The sequence below is a fragment of the Schistocerca cancellata genome, chromosome 10 (genome assembly GCF_023864275.1).
Source record: "Schistocerca cancellata isolate TAMUIC-IGC-003103 chromosome 10, iqSchCanc2.1, whole genome shotgun sequence".
NCBI lineage: Eukaryota > Metazoa > Arthropoda > Insecta > Orthoptera > Acrididae > Schistocerca > Schistocerca cancellata.
The window spans coordinates 76,653,802-76,673,756 of NC_064635.1; the positions used below are offsets into that span (position 1 = coordinate 76,653,802).

The 19,955-nt window shown below is 40.6% G+C and overlaps 1 protein-coding gene across 2 annotated transcripts in view; it reads left to right on the forward strand.

Moving 5' to 3' along the window:
• Positions 1-14,726, forward strand: part of LOC126106897 (nucleolin-like) — a 56,911-nt gene extending 42,185 nt beyond the window's left edge. For both annotated transcript variants that reach the window (XM_049913312.1, XM_049913311.1), the window contains exon 4: positions 13,592-14,726. In XM_049913312.1, the coding sequence (XP_049769269.1) occupies positions 13,592-14,622 (1,031 nt within the window). In that variant the 3' untranslated portion in view covers positions 14,623-14,726. The remainder of the gene's footprint in view (positions 1-13,591) is intronic.
• Positions 14,727-19,955: the final 5,229 nt, after the last annotated feature.

Genomic DNA, 19,955 nt, shown 5'->3' on the forward strand with positions numbered 1-19,955 from the left:
TGTTCCCATAACCTCCTCTGGCTCACCCTTTGTTAGTCATTGTCCTTACCCATCTAGCCCCTCCCCTGTTCCCATTCCAGTACTACACAGCCCTCTATTCCACCAATGCACCAAGTCTTTTTACTTTTCTGCTAACCCCCTCTCTGCCCTGCCCTCCATCTAACCTCCTGACTTGTCACTGCACCTAGGTGCCCTTCTGTCCAGCTTGTTCCTGCACACTCCCACTAGCAGTACTTCACTGTCCCCCACAGCAGCAAAACTTCTCCCCCTCCCTCACCCTTCCACCCCCCCCCCCCACCCCCTTGCCCCAGCCTCCTCCTTACAACTGGTTGCCTCTCCCATCATGCGGTGCTGCTTGCATTCTGCCTCCAGCTGCTAGAGATTGTGTGTGTGTGTGTGTGTGTGTGTGTGTGTGTGTGTGTGTGTGTGTGTGTGTGTGTTTTGTTTATTTGCAACAAAGGCTTTGTTGGCCGGACGCTCACTTTCCGACAGTCTTTTTGTTGTGCTTATCTGCAACTCAGCATCTCCTCCATATGGTGAGTAGTGACTATCCGTTTCATATTATTGTTACAGTATATCGTGGAGTTTCCTTTGTTTGATTTTGTTTTAATAATTCAAGTGGTTGTGACATAGAGTTAGAAAAAATTGCAGGTTACACTTGTTTTCAAGAAGGGTCACGAGACAGATGACAGATGCAGATCATTTTAGACTAACGCAACTAATGTCAGTCTGTTGTGGCATTATCACACACATTATAATGTACATATGGGTTCACGAACTCACCTTGTGAAGCTCAGCTTGTTATTTTTGTCCATGAATCTGCTTCCAGAAATGCATTTGATGCAATTCTATAGCATTGATTACTGAACAAAATATGAGCTTACCAAGTACTGAATCAGATTTGTGACTGAATTCAGGTTTTATTAGCATACAAACAACAAAATCAACAGATCAAAAAATTATTTCAGGAATTCTGGAATGTGAATTTTAAAATTTTCTCAGCGAATTGACTGTTCAAACAAATTTCAGGCTAGTAAGTTTTGATGTGGTCTCTCCTTTTACAAAAGTTCCTCTTGCAGATTCTTTGACACTGATTGGTAACATGTTTCCTGTTGATATCACTGCTTTGTTCAGGCACGCTCTTTCCTCAACTTATTTTATGTTTAATCAAGAATATTTTGAACAGACTGACGGTGTCGCCATGGGTAGTCCCCTGTCTCCTTTGGTGGCCAACCTTTTTATGGAGGATTTTGAAGAGAGAGCGCTTGAATCAGCTGCCCTAAAGCCAACAGTTTTTTGGCGGTATGTGGATGACACTTTCATAGTGTGGCCTCATGGAGAAGATAAATTAATGGAGTTTCTACATCACCTCAACTCCATTCATAGCAACATCCTGTTCACCATGGAAATAGAGAAAGATGGTTGTTTGCCTTTCTTGGATGTCCTGGTTCGAAGGAAGAATGATGGTTCTCTAGGGCATTCAGTTTACTGGAAACCCACTCATACTGATTTGTACCTGCAAGCATCGAGTTGCCATCACCAATCGCAAACCATGAGTTTGCTTAAAACACTTGTTCATAGAGCTCATACTGTCTCAGATCTAGATAGCTTACCTCAAGAACTCGCCCATCTAAACACAGTATTCAGCGAAAATGGGTATTCCATCCGGCAGATTAACAGGGCACTAACAGTTAAAACTAGGAAGCAGGAAGTGAATAAAGAGGAGAACATGCCGGAACAATCTTTAGCTTTTCTTCCTTTCGTTGGCAACACTTTGTTTAAAATAGCAAGAATCCTCCGAAAATTTCAGGTAAAAGTGGTTTTCCGCCCACCATCGAAGATTGCGGACCAGTGGGATCAGTTAAGGACAATCTGTTACTACGAAAGGCCGGAATTTACAAGATACCGTGCCAGTGTGGTATGGCTTACATAGGTCAAACCACACGCACCGTGAAAGAACGCTGCACTGAACATCAACGTTACACCCGCCTTTTGCAACCAAGCAAGTCCGCTATTGCTGAACATTGTATTTCTACTGGACATTCAATGGAGTATGAGAAAACAATGATTTTGTCCACAGCAACGTCTTTCTGGGACTCCATTATTAAAGAATCCATAGAAATACGACTGGCGGAAAATCTGTTAAACCGTGACAGCAGCTACCAGCTGGACAGTGCATGGAATCCCATCATCTCCACGATTTGCTCAAATCAAAGACGACAGATTGCGTCGACCGCTGTGGCAAACAGCAACGCAGAGGGCGACTGAGTTCCGCTATTCCACCAGCGAGGGCGCTGCCGGCGGGCAGTGTGGTTCAACTATTCAATGCATGTGCAGAATAGTTACAGTACGCTATATATTGCGGAACAGACGACGTTTTCACCAGTCTGCGACGGCTCACCTGAAGATGACTGGCAGGTGCCCAGTTGAAATATTGTGCGAAGTATTGGACGACGACCGGCTACAAGCCCGAAATTTGTTTAAACAATTGTGGAATGGTCTCTACCAGAAATAAAAAAGGTGAATGGAAAATAGCCCAAATACATCAACTACACAAGAAAGGTAATAACAAAGTTGCAGGTAAAATATTTATCAAGATTATACTAAATGGAATAGGAACAATGCATGACAGTCATTTAGGTGAATATCAAAGTGGTTTTAGGATGGACAGATCATGTTGTGAACAAATATTTAATCTAAAGTCAATCATCCACCACAGATTACTGAATTCAAAAGATATGGTTGATTTCAAAGAGGCCACTGATTCTGTGGCAAAATATTCTAAGAAGTTAAAAGGAGCATCTACCTGCTTCTACTCACAGTTTGAGCTAAATCAGTGAGCCTTGCCCCACACCCTCCCATTGTTCGATTTACATTTGGAGTCGATCTACCCAACTCATTAAAGATCACTTTCTTCTCCAAAGATCTACTGGAAAAGAGCCTTTTTAGCAGATCATATGCAAAAAACACTTTCGTGCTAAATTCCCTTATACACACGCTTTTTTTCTGTGATTCTTCAATTTCTCCAGGCGTATTTTATGACGAAATAAATCTTGGGTGAACAGCCTAGTATGAGTGTGCATAGGAGAAATTGAAGAATCACATCACATACCTCTACGGGGAGGAAATGTATCACAGCATGAAAAGGATCGACAAGCTGGTCATCGGAGAAGTTGTCTACTGTGTTCTTTTGTTTTTCTTATGAACTGCCGAGAAGAACATGTAGTACCGAATTTTGCTAAGGTCAAGCATCACATCGACTCAGCGGCGGCCAGAAGAATCAAGAAACGTGCCAGTCTAGCTTTGGTATGAGAGAGAGTTCGCTTCACCCAGTGGCGCTTGGACACTACCAACAAAGAACTCCTACAGTCACATCTACAACTGGCCAACCGGTTCAACCCCTGGACGTGGGATTGGGTTGATGGTGTCACATGGGCCACAGCGGACTCAACCCAGAGGAAGTCAGCCGAACGACAGGCATCCAAGTTTGAATGTATATCGGAGAAACACCCTTCTGATGGCAGCAGAAAGACCCTCATCAATCTCACTAACAAGGAACTAGATGATGACGCTATTTTGGTTATTAAGAAAGGATTGTATTTCGCTCCAACTCCTAAAGATGTACCCATTGCTGACATTATTATCACAGTGGAACAAACAGCTGCTCGACTTCCACCTAAAGCTGCTGAAGAAGTTCGCCGTAAAACCTGCAGAGCTCTAACCAAAACAAAGCTGATGAAACTGAACATCTCCTACAGGGAGAGAGCCACCATACGGGAGCTAAGAGAAGATCTAGACATAGTAATATTACCTGCAAACAAGGGCAACACAACAGTGATCCTATCCCGACAGGATTATTCTGAGAAGATGCGGGGCCTACTCGGTGACCGCGCATACCGCAAGATTGGCACCGATCCTACCAAGAGGGTCGAGAAGAAGACTCGGGCACTTCTCAAGGATTGCAGCTTCCCTGATGAGATTACCAAGAAGCTACGCCTGAGGGCTGCTGTTCCTCCTAGACTTTACGGACTGCTGAAGGTGCACAAGGAATCGATTCAGTTACGTCCCATTGTCAGCAATATTGGTGCCCCAATGTACCTTCTCGCCAAGCACCTCAAACAACTGCTTAGCCCTTATGTTGGGAGATGTACACACCATATCTGTAACTCTGTGGATTTCCTGGGACGCATCAACAACCTTGCACTTAAGGAATCTTACATACTGGTGAGCTTCGACGTGGTATCTCTATTCACTAAAGTTCCGTTTCAAGAATCCTTGGAACTCATCAGCCAGAAATTTGATGAAGAGAACACCAACCTTTTCAGACATGTTTTGAACACAACTTACTTTTTATTTGATGGTGAATACTACAAGCAGACAGGAGGAATAGCCATGGAGAGTCCACTCTCATCCACTGTTGCAAATATGTACATGGAACATTTTGAGGAGGAAGCTCTTGAATCAGCACATCTAAAACCCCCCTGTTTCTTTAGATATGTGGATGATACCTTCGTTACCTGGCCACATGGAAGAGATAAACTGGCAGACTTCTTCACACATCTCAACTTGACACGAGAATATTAAGTTCACCATGGAGATTGAAACAGATGGGATGCTCCCTTTCCTAGATGTTTTGATTAGATTATGAGCTGACAGCACTTTGGGCCACAGCGTGTGTAGGAAGAAGATGCACATACGGATAGCTGCCACCACCCGGCACAAAAGAATGATGTGCTCAAAACTCTTGTACATGGAGCTCACACCATCTCCGACAGGGGCAGTCTCCAACAAGAATTGGACAATCTGAAGACCGTGTTTCAGAGGAACGGATACAAGGAAGGGCAAATTCGGAAGGCTCTACATCCCACACCTGCAGCGTCGGCAAAAACTGAGGGAGAACCTCAGGAGGCGGCGGCCTTGGCTATTATTCTGTTTTGTGGGGCCTTATCTGAAAAAATTGGACGCATTTTACGTAAACACCAAGTGAAAACCATCTTCCGTCCTCCAAGCAAAACCAAGAGCCTTCTTGGTGGTGTCAAGGACAGCCTTGGGCTACGTAAATCAGGGGTTGATCAGATACCTTGCCAATGCGGTAGTGTATACGTAGGGCAGACCATTTGTACCATTGAGGACCGATGCCGAGAACATCAATGGCACACTAGACTGCAACAGCCTAGTAAGTCGGCAATCACTGAGCATTGCCTGTTGGATTATGACCAAAGCAAAGTCCTGACACAGACTTCCGAATACTGGTACTGTGTCATCAAAGAAGCCATAAGAGATCAGAGTAAGGGAGCCACAACTAAATTGTGACAGCGGTTACATTCTTAGCAAGGTTTGGGAACCCGCGATCACCCGGATTAAAAAGGAAAAGGATATTTCCCAGAGTGTACAGACTTCGGAGGAGGTGGGCAGAATAACGAGAGCGGTGCCGACAGACCCTCCTGAATGAGAAGACCTAGGACGCAGCGCCCAGATGGCGGGAGAATGGACGCTGTACCTGCGGCGTGGACTGCACCGACTAATAGGAAATGCCTGAGGGAGGAGCAGGAGGGGGATTGTCCTATATATACATGGCGCCAGCCCACTGTCGGTCAGTACATCAGCGCACCTGATAATGGCAACATGGTCGAGTGCCGAAATATTGTGTCCTATGCACACTCATACCAGACTGTTCACCCGAGATTTATTTCATTGCCTCTTCCCCCCCTCCCCCCCCCCCCCCCCCCCTCCCACCGTCTATAGCCTTTTGACTTACAAGGGCAGTAATCGCAACTAAACTGAATATATTAATTTTACTTATATGAATTGAACTTTTTAAATATATTTAAATTTTATAATTAATAGTTTAACATTGGGACAAATAAAATATAATGATAAAAAAAATGATGGCAGCAGTGGGCTGCAAACCTGAGCTGATGAATTGGCAGTTAGTGCACTTCACCACTTGGCCAAGGAGCCGTTATGTAAGCTGCTCCTCAAAAATTCCTCATACTGTATGCTTGCACGGTATCTTATGTGCACTTTCAATAATAATAATAATAATAATAAACCCCGTGGAGGCCCGGGAAAAGAATAGGCCTCCGGTATGTTCTGCCAGTCGTAAAAGGCGACGAAAAGAACAAACCACTAATAGGGCTAACCCCCCTTTTAGTGTGATTACTTGGTTCAGGACAGAACTAAAGAAGCCTCGGACAAGCGCCGTCATGGTCGGGGACGACGCTTGAACCCTATGCCCGCCCACAATGGTAACGACACTGCTAGCCAACTGGAAAATGATTTAAATCCGAATAGAGGTGTTTTGCAGGATATGCTTCCTGCAACCACCCTAGAAGGAAAACAAAGACAGAGGATGAGATGGTCAGATGAAGTTAATCGACACCTCATGTTCTGTTATTACCAAGCAACAAACCTAGGAACCAACACAACTGGATACAGATCACAAGTATACACAACATTTATTACCAGATACCCGGAATTAAAATTTTTAACAGAACAACGACTAGCTGATCAGATCCGTGTAATAATAAAAAATAACAGGATACCCCAGTCAGAATTAGAAAACATCAAACAACAAGTACAACAAATACTGGAACAAAATAATGTGCAATCAGAAGAAGAAGAAAACACAGTAATGGACTCAAACATCCCAGAGCAAACAAACAAAGACCAACACGCATCAATTAAACAATCAGAGGAAAACGAAATCTTAACACAGCCACCAGAACAAGCACAAATAGAACACGAAGAGACACACGTGTTAGATATAGAAGAGAAATTTCAGCTGACATATATAGAATACAAAGACACAAATACAGACATTAGACCATTCTTGCATAGACCGCCAAATAACCCACAAGTCGAAACAACAATAAAAACTATCAACACAATCATACACAACAAAATAAATGAAAACACAACTATGGAAGAGTTACAACTACTGGTTTATATAGGAGCACTCACTACACTAAATATACACACTAGGCAGAGATCAGAACAAACCAACACACAGAAGAAACCCACAAAACCAGCATGGCAACACAGGTTACAGATCAGAATAGAAAAACTGAGAAAAGACATCGGACAGCTAACACAATTTATAAGAAATGAAATATCAGACAAAAAACGAAAAAGGTTAGGTAAAATCTCACACCAAGAAGCAATAGAGCAATTAGATGAAAAAAAGCAGAAATTGCAAGCATTGGCCAAACGACTTAGAAGATACAAAAAAAGTGAAAATAGAAGGAAACAAAACCAAACATTCAACACAAACCAAAAGAGATTTTACCAAACAATGGATAACACACACATTAAAATAGACAATCCACCAAACATAACAGACATGGAACACTTCTGGAGCAGCATATGGTCAAACCCGGTACAACATAACAGGCATGCACGGTGGATACAAGCAGAAACAGACACATACAAGATGACACCACAAATGCCTGAAGTGATAATTTTGCAACATGAAGTCACCCGAGCAATTAATTCTACACACAATTGGAAAGCCCCTGGAAATGATAAAATAGCAAATTACTGGCTAAAGAAGTTCACCTCAACACATTCACATCTAACTAAGTTATTTAACAGTTACATTGCAGACCCATACACATTCCCTGATACACTTGCACATGGAATAACCTATCTGAAACCTAAAGATCAAGCAGACACAGCAAACCCAGCTAAATATCGCCCCATAACATGCCTACCAACAATATACAAAATATTAACTTCAGTCATCACACAGAAATTAATGACACATACAACACAGAACAAAATTATAAATGAAGAACAAAAAGGCTGCTGCAAAGGAGCACGAGGATGTAAAGAGCAACTGATAATTGATACAGAGGTGACATATCAAGCTAAAACTAAACAAAGGTCCCTACACTACGCATACATTGATTACCAAAAAGCCTTTGATAGTGTACCCCACTCATGGTTACTACAGATATTGGAAATATACAAAGTAGATCCTAAATTGATACAGTTTCTAAACACAGTAATGAAAAACTGGAAAACCACACTTAATATCCAAACAAATTCAGATAACATCACATCACAGCCAATACAGATTAAGCGTGGAATATACCAAGGAGACTCATTAAGTCCTTTCTGGTTCTGTCTTGCTCTGAACCCACTATCCAACATGCTAAATAATACAAATTATGGATACAATATTACTGGAACATACCCACACAAAATCACACATTTGCTATACATGGATGATCTAAAACTACTGGCAGCAACAAATCAACAACTCAACCAATTACTAAAGATAACAGAAGTATTCAGCAATGATATAAATATGGCTTTTGGAACAGACAAATGTAAGAAAAATAACATAGTCAAGGGCAAACACACTAAACAAGAAGATTACATATTGGATAACCACAGCGACTGCATAGGAGCGATGGAAAAAACAGATGCCTATAAATACCTAGGATACAGACAAAAAATAGGAATAGATAATACAAATATTAAAGAAGAACTAAAAGAAAAATATAGACAAAGACTAACAAAAATACTGAAAACAGAATTGACAGCAAGAAACAAGACAAAAGCTATAAATACTTATGCTATACCAGTATTGACCTACTCATTTGGAGTAGTGAAATGGAGTGACACAGACCTAGAAGCACTCAATACACTTACACGATCACAATGCCACAAATATAGAATACATCACATACATTCAGCAACAGAAAGATTCACATTAAGCAGAAAGGAAGGTGGAAGGGGATTTATAGATATAAAAAACCTACATTATGGACAGGTAGACAATTTAAGAAAATTCTTTCTAGAACGAGCAGAAACTAGCAAAATACACAAAGCAATCACTCATATAAATACATCAGCTACACCATTGCAATTTCATAACCACTTCTACAACCCTTTAGATCACATAACATCAACAGATACAAAGAAAGTAAATTGGAAAAAGAAAACACTACACGGCAAGCACCCGTATCATCTAACACAGCCACACATCGATCAAGACGCATCCAACACATGGCTAAGAAAAGGCAATATATACAGTGAGACGGAAGGATTCATGATCGCAATACAGGATCAAACAATAAACACCAGATATTACAGCAAGCATATTATTAAAGATCCCAATACCACAACAGATAAATGCAGACTTTGCAAACAACAAATAGAAACAGTAGATCACATCACAAGCGGATGTACAATACTAGCAAATACAGAATACCCCAGAAGACATGACAATGTAGCAAAAATAATACATCAACAACTTGCCATAAAACATAAACTAATAAAACAACACGTTTCCACATACAAGTATGCACCACAAAATGTACTGGAGAATGATGAATACAAATTATACTGGAACAGAAAGATTATAACAGATAAAACAACACCACATAACAAACCTGACATCATACTCACCAATAAAAAGAAGAAATTAACACAACTAATTGAAATATCCATACCCAACACAACAAATATACAGAAGAAAACAGGAGAAAAAATTGAAAAATACATCCAACTGGCTGAGGAAGTCAAGGACATGTGGCATCAGGATAAAGTCGACATTATCCCAATTATACTATCAACTACAGGAGTCATACCTCACAATATTCACCAGTACATCAATGCAATGCAGCTACATCCAAACATATATATACAACTACAAAAATCTGTAATTATTGATACATGTTCAATTACCCGAAAGTTCCTAAATGCGATATAACATATACCATACAGTTACAAGGAAGTCACGCTTGACCGAGGTCCGCGTCACGTTCCATTTTTAACCAGACTTAAGTCTGAGAAAAAAAAGTCAAGATAATAATAATAATAATAATAATAATAATAATAATAATAATAATAATAATAATAATAATACTGATCCTGGTGCTGTGGAAAAGTAGCACTCATAGTGCCGGAAGGGATGGCGTCACGTCAGAGCATTCACAGGCAGCTGTGTCCCTACTCAGAATTGATCATAGCACTTGACACTGGTTTCTAGTTGTCATAGAGAGAGCACAGCAAAACTTGTTTTCACTCATTTTATTTGCATACCAGCATGCATTTGAAGAGAGATGGTGTAATTTTAATGTGATTTCCAGCTCACATTCAGAGAGAAATAGCATAATTTTAGTGCAATACTTATAGTTTGCTACAGCATGTTAGCGTGCCATAACCGGCCACCACTGGTGAAATTTATTAAAGGAATATCTGAGCCCTTTGAAATAAATACAAGTGTACAGCCAAGTGATCATCTGTTCCCAATTCTTTTTCATTGTGGTGTGGAAAAAGTAGTGAGAATTTGAAATGAAAAACTGAATGGGTATAAGATTTCACCAATAAAATTGGACAGAGGAAACATAGACGTTTGATGTGACTGTCTCACATTTGCAGAAGACATTACTACAGTTTCTGAAAATGTGTCATCTGCTGTGATGCAAATAATCTTTTAGAAGAAATAACCTGTAGGTTTGGCTTAAGATTTTCTGTGAAAAAAACATTTAAGAAACATTAAAAATGAATGGAAATTTCTGAAAACAGTTATTGGCCAAATATGGAAGGCTAAAAAATTTAAATATCTTGGGGAGATAATCCAAGAAAATGATTTGAATAAGGCTGCTACAGAGGAAAGAATACATAAAATGTGAAGTGCATGTGGTATAATTTTTACAGTAAAAAATGCATGTCTAAAAATGCAAAAATGAGGCATTACGGTGCAGTAGTGAAACCATAATTTCTGTATGCAAGTGGATGTCTAGCTTTTAAGTATAATTTAGATAAATTAGAAGTTCGGGAAAAGCAAACCACTAGCAAATTATTAGGTCCACAAATAACTATGGAAGATTGGAAATAATGAAGTTAGATGAAATTCATCAAACATAGAAAACTAATCAGAAATAATGTGAAAAAAGAAGACTGGTATTTTTTGGGCACTATAACAAATGAAAAACAATAGATTAACCAAAAAAAGCGCTTCAAATATTCAAGTAAACAACAGACTGGATCCACAAAGTAAAAAGAGTTTAGGCAAAGAGTATTGAATACGGAAGGATTTCAAGGCAGCAGAATGGAAAAAAATTGGTCTGTAGTAGTCAGAAGACGGGAAGAAGAAACATAGTGAAAAAATGAAGGGACTGGAAGAAAGGAAAAGAACAAGGAATAAGAAATAGAAATTGGCACATTGTTTGTAGATAGCCCATCTGAGAAGGAGAAAAAAAACACGAGAAGCAGAAAAACAGTTTGGGAGCACCTCAGGAGAGTGCCATAGAACTTTTACAGTTTCTGTTTACAGTGTGTATAAATTACCCCATGAATAATTTCAGATGATCATTAAGGCTGTACGTGAATGATGGTGCTGTGTGTAGGCGGCTTGCAACTCCAGAAGCTTTAATATTGGCGTAACATGTATTGAAAAGCAGCCTAAGGTTAAGGCTTCCATGTAGTAATAATAATATGTTAAATGCACCTGTGTTTTTAATATAAAGATATTACTTACTTTTTTCTTTTTTTAAAAAAGTTCTAATAGAATGTAAATATGTCTGGATTAAAGGAGACCACTCACCAAAAAACAGAAGCATTGAGTCATCGACAGGCACTGACATAAAGAAAACTTGATAGCTTTGGGAGACTTCTCTTTTGGACTAGAGTGCACACAATGTGTGTGTGTGTGTGTGTATGTGTGTGTGTGTGTGTGCGGGCGTGTGCGCGCTTGTGCACGTGTCGCTAGCTCAAAAGAGGATTTTCCAAAAGCTAGAAAGTTTTTTTTCTTTATGTGCATGCTAGTCGGCAAGCCAATGAGTGCGCGTGCCCACACGCACATGCCTATTCCCCTACATGGCACCGACTGGACACATGGTCACACAATGCTGCATTTTGATAAGTGGTGTGGGTTGTGTTGGAAGTAGGTAGGTAGGTAGTGTGAGTGTGTGTGTGTGTGTGTGTGTGTGTGTGTTTGAGAGAGAGAGAGAGAGAGAGCGGGGGGGCGGGGGGGGGGGGGATGCAGAGGCCTCAGGTTATGAAGTATCAATCGAAATTGAGCATGGTATGCTTAGCAACATTTTGTGCCACTGGACAATCAACTTTATTCTCAGTAACAGTTGGGCAGTGGTTATTCATCCTTGTGGACAGCCGGTCAGTAATCTTACCATCATAAAGAGCTGTGGAGTGTTTGCAGCTGAGGTGGTATATTACATGGCTGCTTTCACAGGTGAGGTAAGATAATCCTGTGACAAGACTGGAATAAAGAGTGCTGGGTGCGTGGATTGGACAGGTCTTGCATGTTGGTCTTCCACAGGAATGCGATCCATGGGGCAAGGGGTTTGGACCGAGTGAGGTGAGGTGGCGCAGCAGTTAGCACACTAGACTCGCATTCAGGAGGATGATGGTTCAAACCCACATCCAGCCATCTTGATTAAGGTTATCCATGATTTCACTGGGTGATGGAACACCACTTGAGGAAGGGTGGGGCGGATCTTGCAAAGGATGTCCCTCATTGCAGGGCATGATGAGAACTCGTCTAAGCCCTGATGAAGGATATGTTCAGATGTTCCATTCCAGGATGATATCTTCACCATCTTGACTGAAGGCCAAGACACCATGTCCTCATTCCTTCACAACCTCGATCCCTTGTGTCCCTCCCACTTCACTTGGCCCTCCTTTAACCCTAGGTGTCACATTGCTTGACATTGACCTTCACCTCTCTGACAGCTCCATCCACACCTCTGTCCACATCAAATCAACTAAACATCAACAGTACCTACATGTTGTTAGTTGCCCTGCCTTCTACCCCAAAAAATTGACCACCAGGAGGCAGGACATGCAGTTAAACGTAACATGCTCAATTTCAGTGACTACTTCACAGCCTGAGGGCATCTGGATCCCCTTCACCACCAGCTTCTCTGAACTACGCAGATGCAAGTTAACCTTGCAATACGTCCTTCACTCCCATAATTGCCCTGCTCTTAAACTCTGGTAACCCACTGTCCCCCAACAGTCACTGCTTCCAACATCCTGTCACCCACTTCCAAATTCACATTCTGACACCACTGCTTCCGGCCAGTTGGGACAGTGGTGCATCTAGTGCTTATTCCATGCTCCTGCCACCCGTCCCTCCGTCATTCCTACCCAGCAAATCGGTTGCCTCCTAGCTAGCAGCTAACCACTCACCCCTCACTGCTAACCCCTTACCCTGCCATCCAACTCTTTCTCTTCCTTTATACAACCCACCCGACACAAACCTCACGACAGACTAGTCCACCTGCCAAAATGCAGCACAGTGTGTCCAGCCAGTGGCATGTAGGGGCATAGGCGTGCATGCGTTCGCGTGTGTGTGTGTGTGTGTGTGTGTGTGTGTGTGTGTGTGTACACTAACTCAAAAAAATATTACTTAAAATGGTAACCAGTTTTCTTTCCTGGTGTGTGTGCCTATCGGCAACTCAACACTTCTGCTGTTTGGTAAGTGGTCTCCTTTACTCCAAAAGTATTTACTTACTTAAAGAACACACCTTGTACTTCCAGATGTGGTTGTTCTCTTGTTCTTTCAAATCTGCTTTGTAAATAATTGGAATATAATCTCTTGTTCTTTCAAATCTAGGTGGCGGACACTTGTCTTCAGGAAGAGTAGTGAAGAAGGCCCAAGCAACGAGAGCTGTATCACCTCGGAAGAAATTAGAGTCTCTCAAACTGAAACTAGCTGCTAAAGGAATACAATACGATGCAAGTTATATGCAGAGACAAAGACAAAAGCAGCTACGGAAAGATGAGAATTTGTCAGCTGATGCAGAAGATGTGGTATTGTACAAACAGAAGATGTCAGTAACGCCAGATCCTGAGCGGAAGTGTACTGAAAATGAAATAGAGAAAATTCAAGATGTACTTATAGATGCTCTCGAACCTCTAGAGGATGGCTGTTTTCCACAGTTTTATGGTACGTACATAGTGAAGGGCGTGCTCATCATGTCGTGTGCCAACGAACAGACAAAACGGTGGCTAGAGAGGATTGTACCCCAGTTGGAGCCGTGGGAGAGCGGAAAGCTCTGCGCAAAGCCTAGAGGAGAGGTCTCACAGGGGACGAAGGTGCTACTCAAGACACCAAAATTGTTTGCCAAGACTGACCCCAAAAAGATCTTGCAGATGCTCAGCACTCAAAACAAGACCCTCGAGACCAACATGTGGAAGAACGTCAGTGCGAAATCGGAAGATTCGGGCCAGACTCTGGTCTACGTAATCGACAACCAGAGTCTCGAAGCCATCCGGGCCTTGAACAATAAAGTGTACCTCGGATTAGGCAATGTCGAGTTAGTTATCTTGAATGATGAGGAGGATAGCAAGCAGGCCTCTGCAGATACAGAAATCGAAAATGAGGAAGATGACAAGCAGACCTCTGCAGATACAGAGATGAAAGATCAGGATGATGATGACAAGCAAACTTCTGCCGATACAGAGATGAAAGATCAGGAGGATGACGAGCAGCCCTCCGTAGACACAGAAATGAGTAATGAGGAGGAGAATGACGAGCAGACCACTGCAGATACAGAAATGAAAAATCATGAGGAGGATGACAAGCAGACGTCTGTAGGTACAGAAATAAGAAATGTGGACAGTGCTGACAAGCAGACCTCGTAGATACAGGTGTTGCTCACACAGAAAGAGTGAAGTTCATACATAAGGAAGAGATGCAGAGAGAGAGAGAGAGAGAGAGAGAGAGAGAGAGAAAGAGAGAGAGAGGGGGGGGTGGGGGGAGGGAGAGTGCAGAGAGAGAGAGAGAGAGAGAGAGAGAGAGAGAGAGAGAGGGGGGGGGGGGGGAGGGAGAGTGTGTGTGTGTGTGTGTGTGTGTGTGTGTGTGTGTGTGTGTGTGTGTGTGGGCACAGGCACATGTGCTTAAAATTTCTGTGGGTATGACTCATGCTACTTCCCATCATAGTACAACCTTGTTTATTTGGGTGTGTGACCAGAGGAAAGCTTAAAAAACAGGAGAATGTGGTAATATGAATCATAATGTTGTGGTCCTCAGGCCGAAAACTTTGACACTGCTCTCACTGTTAATCTAAACCTGTGCATGGTTGTTTTTATTATTTTTTTTTTAATGGCTGGACTGCAACCTACATGCATTTGAGCCTACATATTGATGTCAAAACTGTCTCTCTCTATACAGTTTTTCTCTCTCACACTGTTATTGATTACCAATTTGACATTTCTGATGCCTCAGGATGTGTCCTGTCAGCTGATCCCTTCCTTTAGTCAAGTTGTGCCATAAGTTTTTGTTGTACTTGTTTCATTTGATTACTACTTCATTAATTATATGATTGACTATCTCATCATTAGTTATTCAATCTGCCCACCAGTATTGAACATTCTTCTGTAACATTTTTTTGTAACATGTTTCACTTTTGTACAAGGCTATTCTTCACACTGCACACCATTAAATTTATATTAAATTTTTCTCAGGGAATGTTTTCTTGCTATGTCAGTCAATTGTCAGTTATTTCATAAGCCAGACAGCAAAACTTGCCAGCTTTTTACCATTTCATTTCTGAGTCTAACTCTCCCTGCATCATCTAATTTAAATAGAATGCATTCCCTTATTCTTTTTCTTTTATTTGTGTTCATCTTACAATATCTATCAAAGATAGCATCCATTCGTTTCAGTTCCAAGGCTTACCATGGGAAAACATATGCTTCTTTCTGATTTAAAATTATTTAGGTAACAAAATTTACAGTTTGTTGAAAAGCAAATACTACTCTTTTAGTGGTACTTTTGATTGACTTGTTGAGCTGCAGTGGAGTTGAGCTGCAGTGGTACGCACAATGTGTGCTACCTCCCTTACCCCCTGCTGCAGCTTCTTTATCTGTCATGGTACCACAGGTACCAACCGGCGTTTCCCATATCTACATCAGAGCATCTGTATTTGTCCATAGATTTATAGAAAATCACTTCAACCTCCTCAGACAAATTTACTGAAAATTGTATGCTCACCACTGTATTTAAAGATTGTTTAATGTAGGAAATGAGAGTAAAATTTTCAACAAGAGCTAATACGGATAAATGAGAGCTATAGAAACAAGGTTGTACCACAGCAGCAACATGAGGTATTTTAATGTAGCCTTTGCAAGACAGATATGCACAGTTCTCAACATTTCTTCTTTATTAAAGACTTTTTAAAGTTGCTGTATGTTATGCCTTTCATAAAAAAATAAAGTGAAATGTAAGCTGTTCTTTGTTAATTTATTAATTGTGAATGCACAATTACTAGGGAAGGAATGCCTTTTGCTAAGTTAGGCACTACTAACATATATGCTGTTTGCTCCTTGTGGTATCCAGTGAGCTATTGATATAAAGTATAATGCAACAGTGAGTACATCAACATCATGAGACACACACACACACACACACACACACACACACACAGACAGACAGACAGACAGACAGAGAGAGAGAAAAAAAAGTTTGGGATTCATTTATGCTTGGGAAAATATCTAGTCTTATTTATTTATTTACATGTCAAGTTCCATAGGACCAAATTGAGGAGTATATCTCCAAGGTCATGGAACGTGTCAGTTCATGAAATTACATCATAAAAGTAATAACAGATTAAAATAAAATGTTTATGAATCCGAAAAAAGTCAATCCATAAGTTTAAGTAAACACAATCAACAATACAACAAGAATCAGCTTAATTTTTCAAGGAACTCCCCAACAGAACAGGAGTGACCTACGAGGAAATTCTTCAGTTTCGATTTGAATGCGCATGGATTACAGCTAAGATTTTTGAATTCGGGTGGTAGCTTATTGAAAATGTATGCAGCAGTATACTGCACACCTTTCTGTGCAAGAGTTAAGGAAATTCGATCCAAATGCAGGTTTGATTTCTGCCTAGTATTAACTGAGTGAAAGTTGCTCATTCTTGGGAATAGGCTAATATTGTTAACAAGAAAAGACAGTAAGGAATATATATATATTGGGAGTTGAGTTTTGATGAGAGGCCAATGTCAAAATACCCATACTCGTGAACAGGAGTCGACAAGAGGTTCGTGAACTTACACCACTTATTGCTCGAACTGCCCATTTCCGAGCCAAAAATATCCTTTTAGAATGGGAAGAGTTACCTCAAAATATAATACCGTACAACATAAGCAAATGAAAATAAGCAAAGTAGACCAATTTTCGTGTCAAAGGATTACTCATTTCAGATATCTTTCGAATAGTAAAAATGGCAGCATTAAGTCTTTGAACAAGATCCTGAATGTGGGCTTTCCACGGCAGTTTACTATCTATCTGAACACCTGTAAATAAAATAGAAAGAAACATTCCACATGGGAAAAATATATTAAAAACAAAGATTCCATGACTTACAAAATGGGAAAGTGCTGGTAGATAGGCACAATAAAAAAACACACAAACACACACACAAAATTTCAAGCTTTCGCAACCTACGGTTGCTTCGTCAGGAAAGAGGGAAGGAGAGGGAAAGATGAAAAGATGTGGGTTTTAAGGGAGAGGGTAAGGAGTCATTCCGATCCCGGGAGCAGAAAGACTTACCTTAGGGGGAAAAAAGGACAGGTATACACTCGCGTGTGCGCGTGCGCGCGCACACACACACACACACACACACACACACACACACACACACACACACATCCATCCACATATATACAGACACTTGTATATGTGTGTGTGTGTATATATATCTGTATATGTTTGGGTGGATATGTATGTGTGTGTGTGTGTGTGTGTGTGTGTGTGTGTGTGTGCGTGTTTCCCCCTAAGGTAAGTCTTCCTGCTCCCAGGATTGGAATGACTCCTTACCCTCTCCCTTAAAACCCACATCTTTTCATCTTTCCCTCTCCTTCTCTCTTTCCTGACGAAGCAACCGTGGGTTGCGAAAGCTTGAAATTTTGTGTGTGTGTTTGTGTGTTTTTTTAATGTGCCTATCTACCAGCGCTTTCCCGTTTGGTAAGTCATGGAGTCTTTGTTTTTAATATATTTGAACACCTATAAATTTTAACTGTTCAGTTTCACTAATCATATGCCCATTCTTTGAAATTAAAACATCAGGTTTTGTTGGATTGTGTGTTAGAAACTGTAAAAACTGAGTCTTACTGTGATTTACTGTTCATTTTCTACAAGACATGAACTTAGGTCATGAACTGCACTATTTGAAACAGAGCCAATGTACACAACATCCTTTACTATCGAGCTAGTGCCATCAGCAAACAGAAATATTTTAGAATCACCCATTATACTAGAGGACGCCGAGCGAGGTGGCGCAGTGGTTAGACACTGGACTCGCATTCGGGAGGACGACGGTTCAATCCCGCGTCCAGCCATCCTGATTTAGGTTTTCCGTGATTTCCCTAAATCACACCAGGCAAATGCCGGGATGGTTCCTCTGAAAGGGCACGGCCGACTTCCTTCCCCATCCTTCCCTAATCCGATGAGACCGATGACCACGCTGTCTGGTCTCCTTCCCCAAACAACCAACCAACTAGAGGACATATCATTTATATAAATAAGGTACATGAATAATGACCTCTTTCTGTCGGTTGTTAAAATAAGAGGTGAACCAACTGTGAGCTACTCACCTTATTCCATAATGGTCCAACTTCTGGAGCAATAATTTGTGATCAACACAATCAAACGCCTTAGTTAAATCAAAAAATATGCCTAGTGTTCGAAACCTTTTGTTTAACTCGTCCAGTACCTCTTAGAGAAGAGAGAATATAGCATTTTCAGTTGCTAAATGACTTCTAAAGCCAAACTGTACATTTGATTGCAAATTGTGCAATATAAAATGATCAATTGTCCTTACATACACGACCTTTTCAATAACATTTGCACACACTGATGGCATAGAAATAGGTCTAAAATTGTCTACATTATCCCTTTCTCCCTTTTTATAAAGCGGCTTTACTATTGAGTTCTTTATTGTTCAAGAAACAGACCATTCCTAAAGGTAAAATTACAAATATGGCTAAATGCATGGATAACATGTGCAGCACAGTTTTTTTAATATTCTGCTAATATTGTGTGAAAAGAGAATGTCGTGGTTAAAAGAAAGTTAGTGCCATACTCAGGCACGAACTTAAATATCCTGTTTTTTATAAGGAGCTGCCTTAAACACATGTGATGTGATATACACTTTTATTGTGACCAATGTTTCCACCTATTGCATGTTCAGCATTTCTGACTGGTTTCCACTGACATCATTTTGTGTCACTACTTCTTCATTGATTTCATCCTCATTGATCTTTTCTAATGATTTTAGTGAATCTGATTCAGTTGATGTTTGTAACGAACTAATGCAAGATTAAACATCTTGAAGTGAAGCAAACTACAATGCAGTAAATAATTTTAAAGGATTCTCTTTGACTGCATAAATTTTATCGTAAAGTTTTAATTGCAAAACCTACTCTCTTTAATTATTTAATAATAATCTTGCCCATTAACATACCGTGCAAGTTGATTCACAGTGTAACTGATACCAAAATTGTTGTGCTTTCACCCAGTTGTCATATCCCCGTTTTTGTAATTCTTTTTCACATTGGATTAAAATTATTTTCAAAACATATTTTCCATTCTAAAATTACTTGCCTGAGTAGTTTTCCAGAGTTGCATTGCCAGAGGTTTTTGTTTATCAGGTGCATAGCTCCTGTTCCATTTTATGCAACATATTGATGCTTTCCATTTTAAATATCATGCATTTAGATAAAGTAAAAATTTTCAGTTCCATAGTGCTCATTTTCAGGTTGTGGCTTTATTTGTCCCATGCTACGTGAAACTTTTCCAATGTCGCTCCTTCGGTGGTTTACAGGTGTCGCATTTGACAGTGTTGGGAAAGCTGCAGTATTTCAATGAGGGAGCTGCTCATCACCTTCAGGTGCTTACTGACACGTTGCTCGCCAATATATGTGCTGGCTGGCTAGAAAAGTCAAGGGATGTGTGGCTATAACTTTAGTGT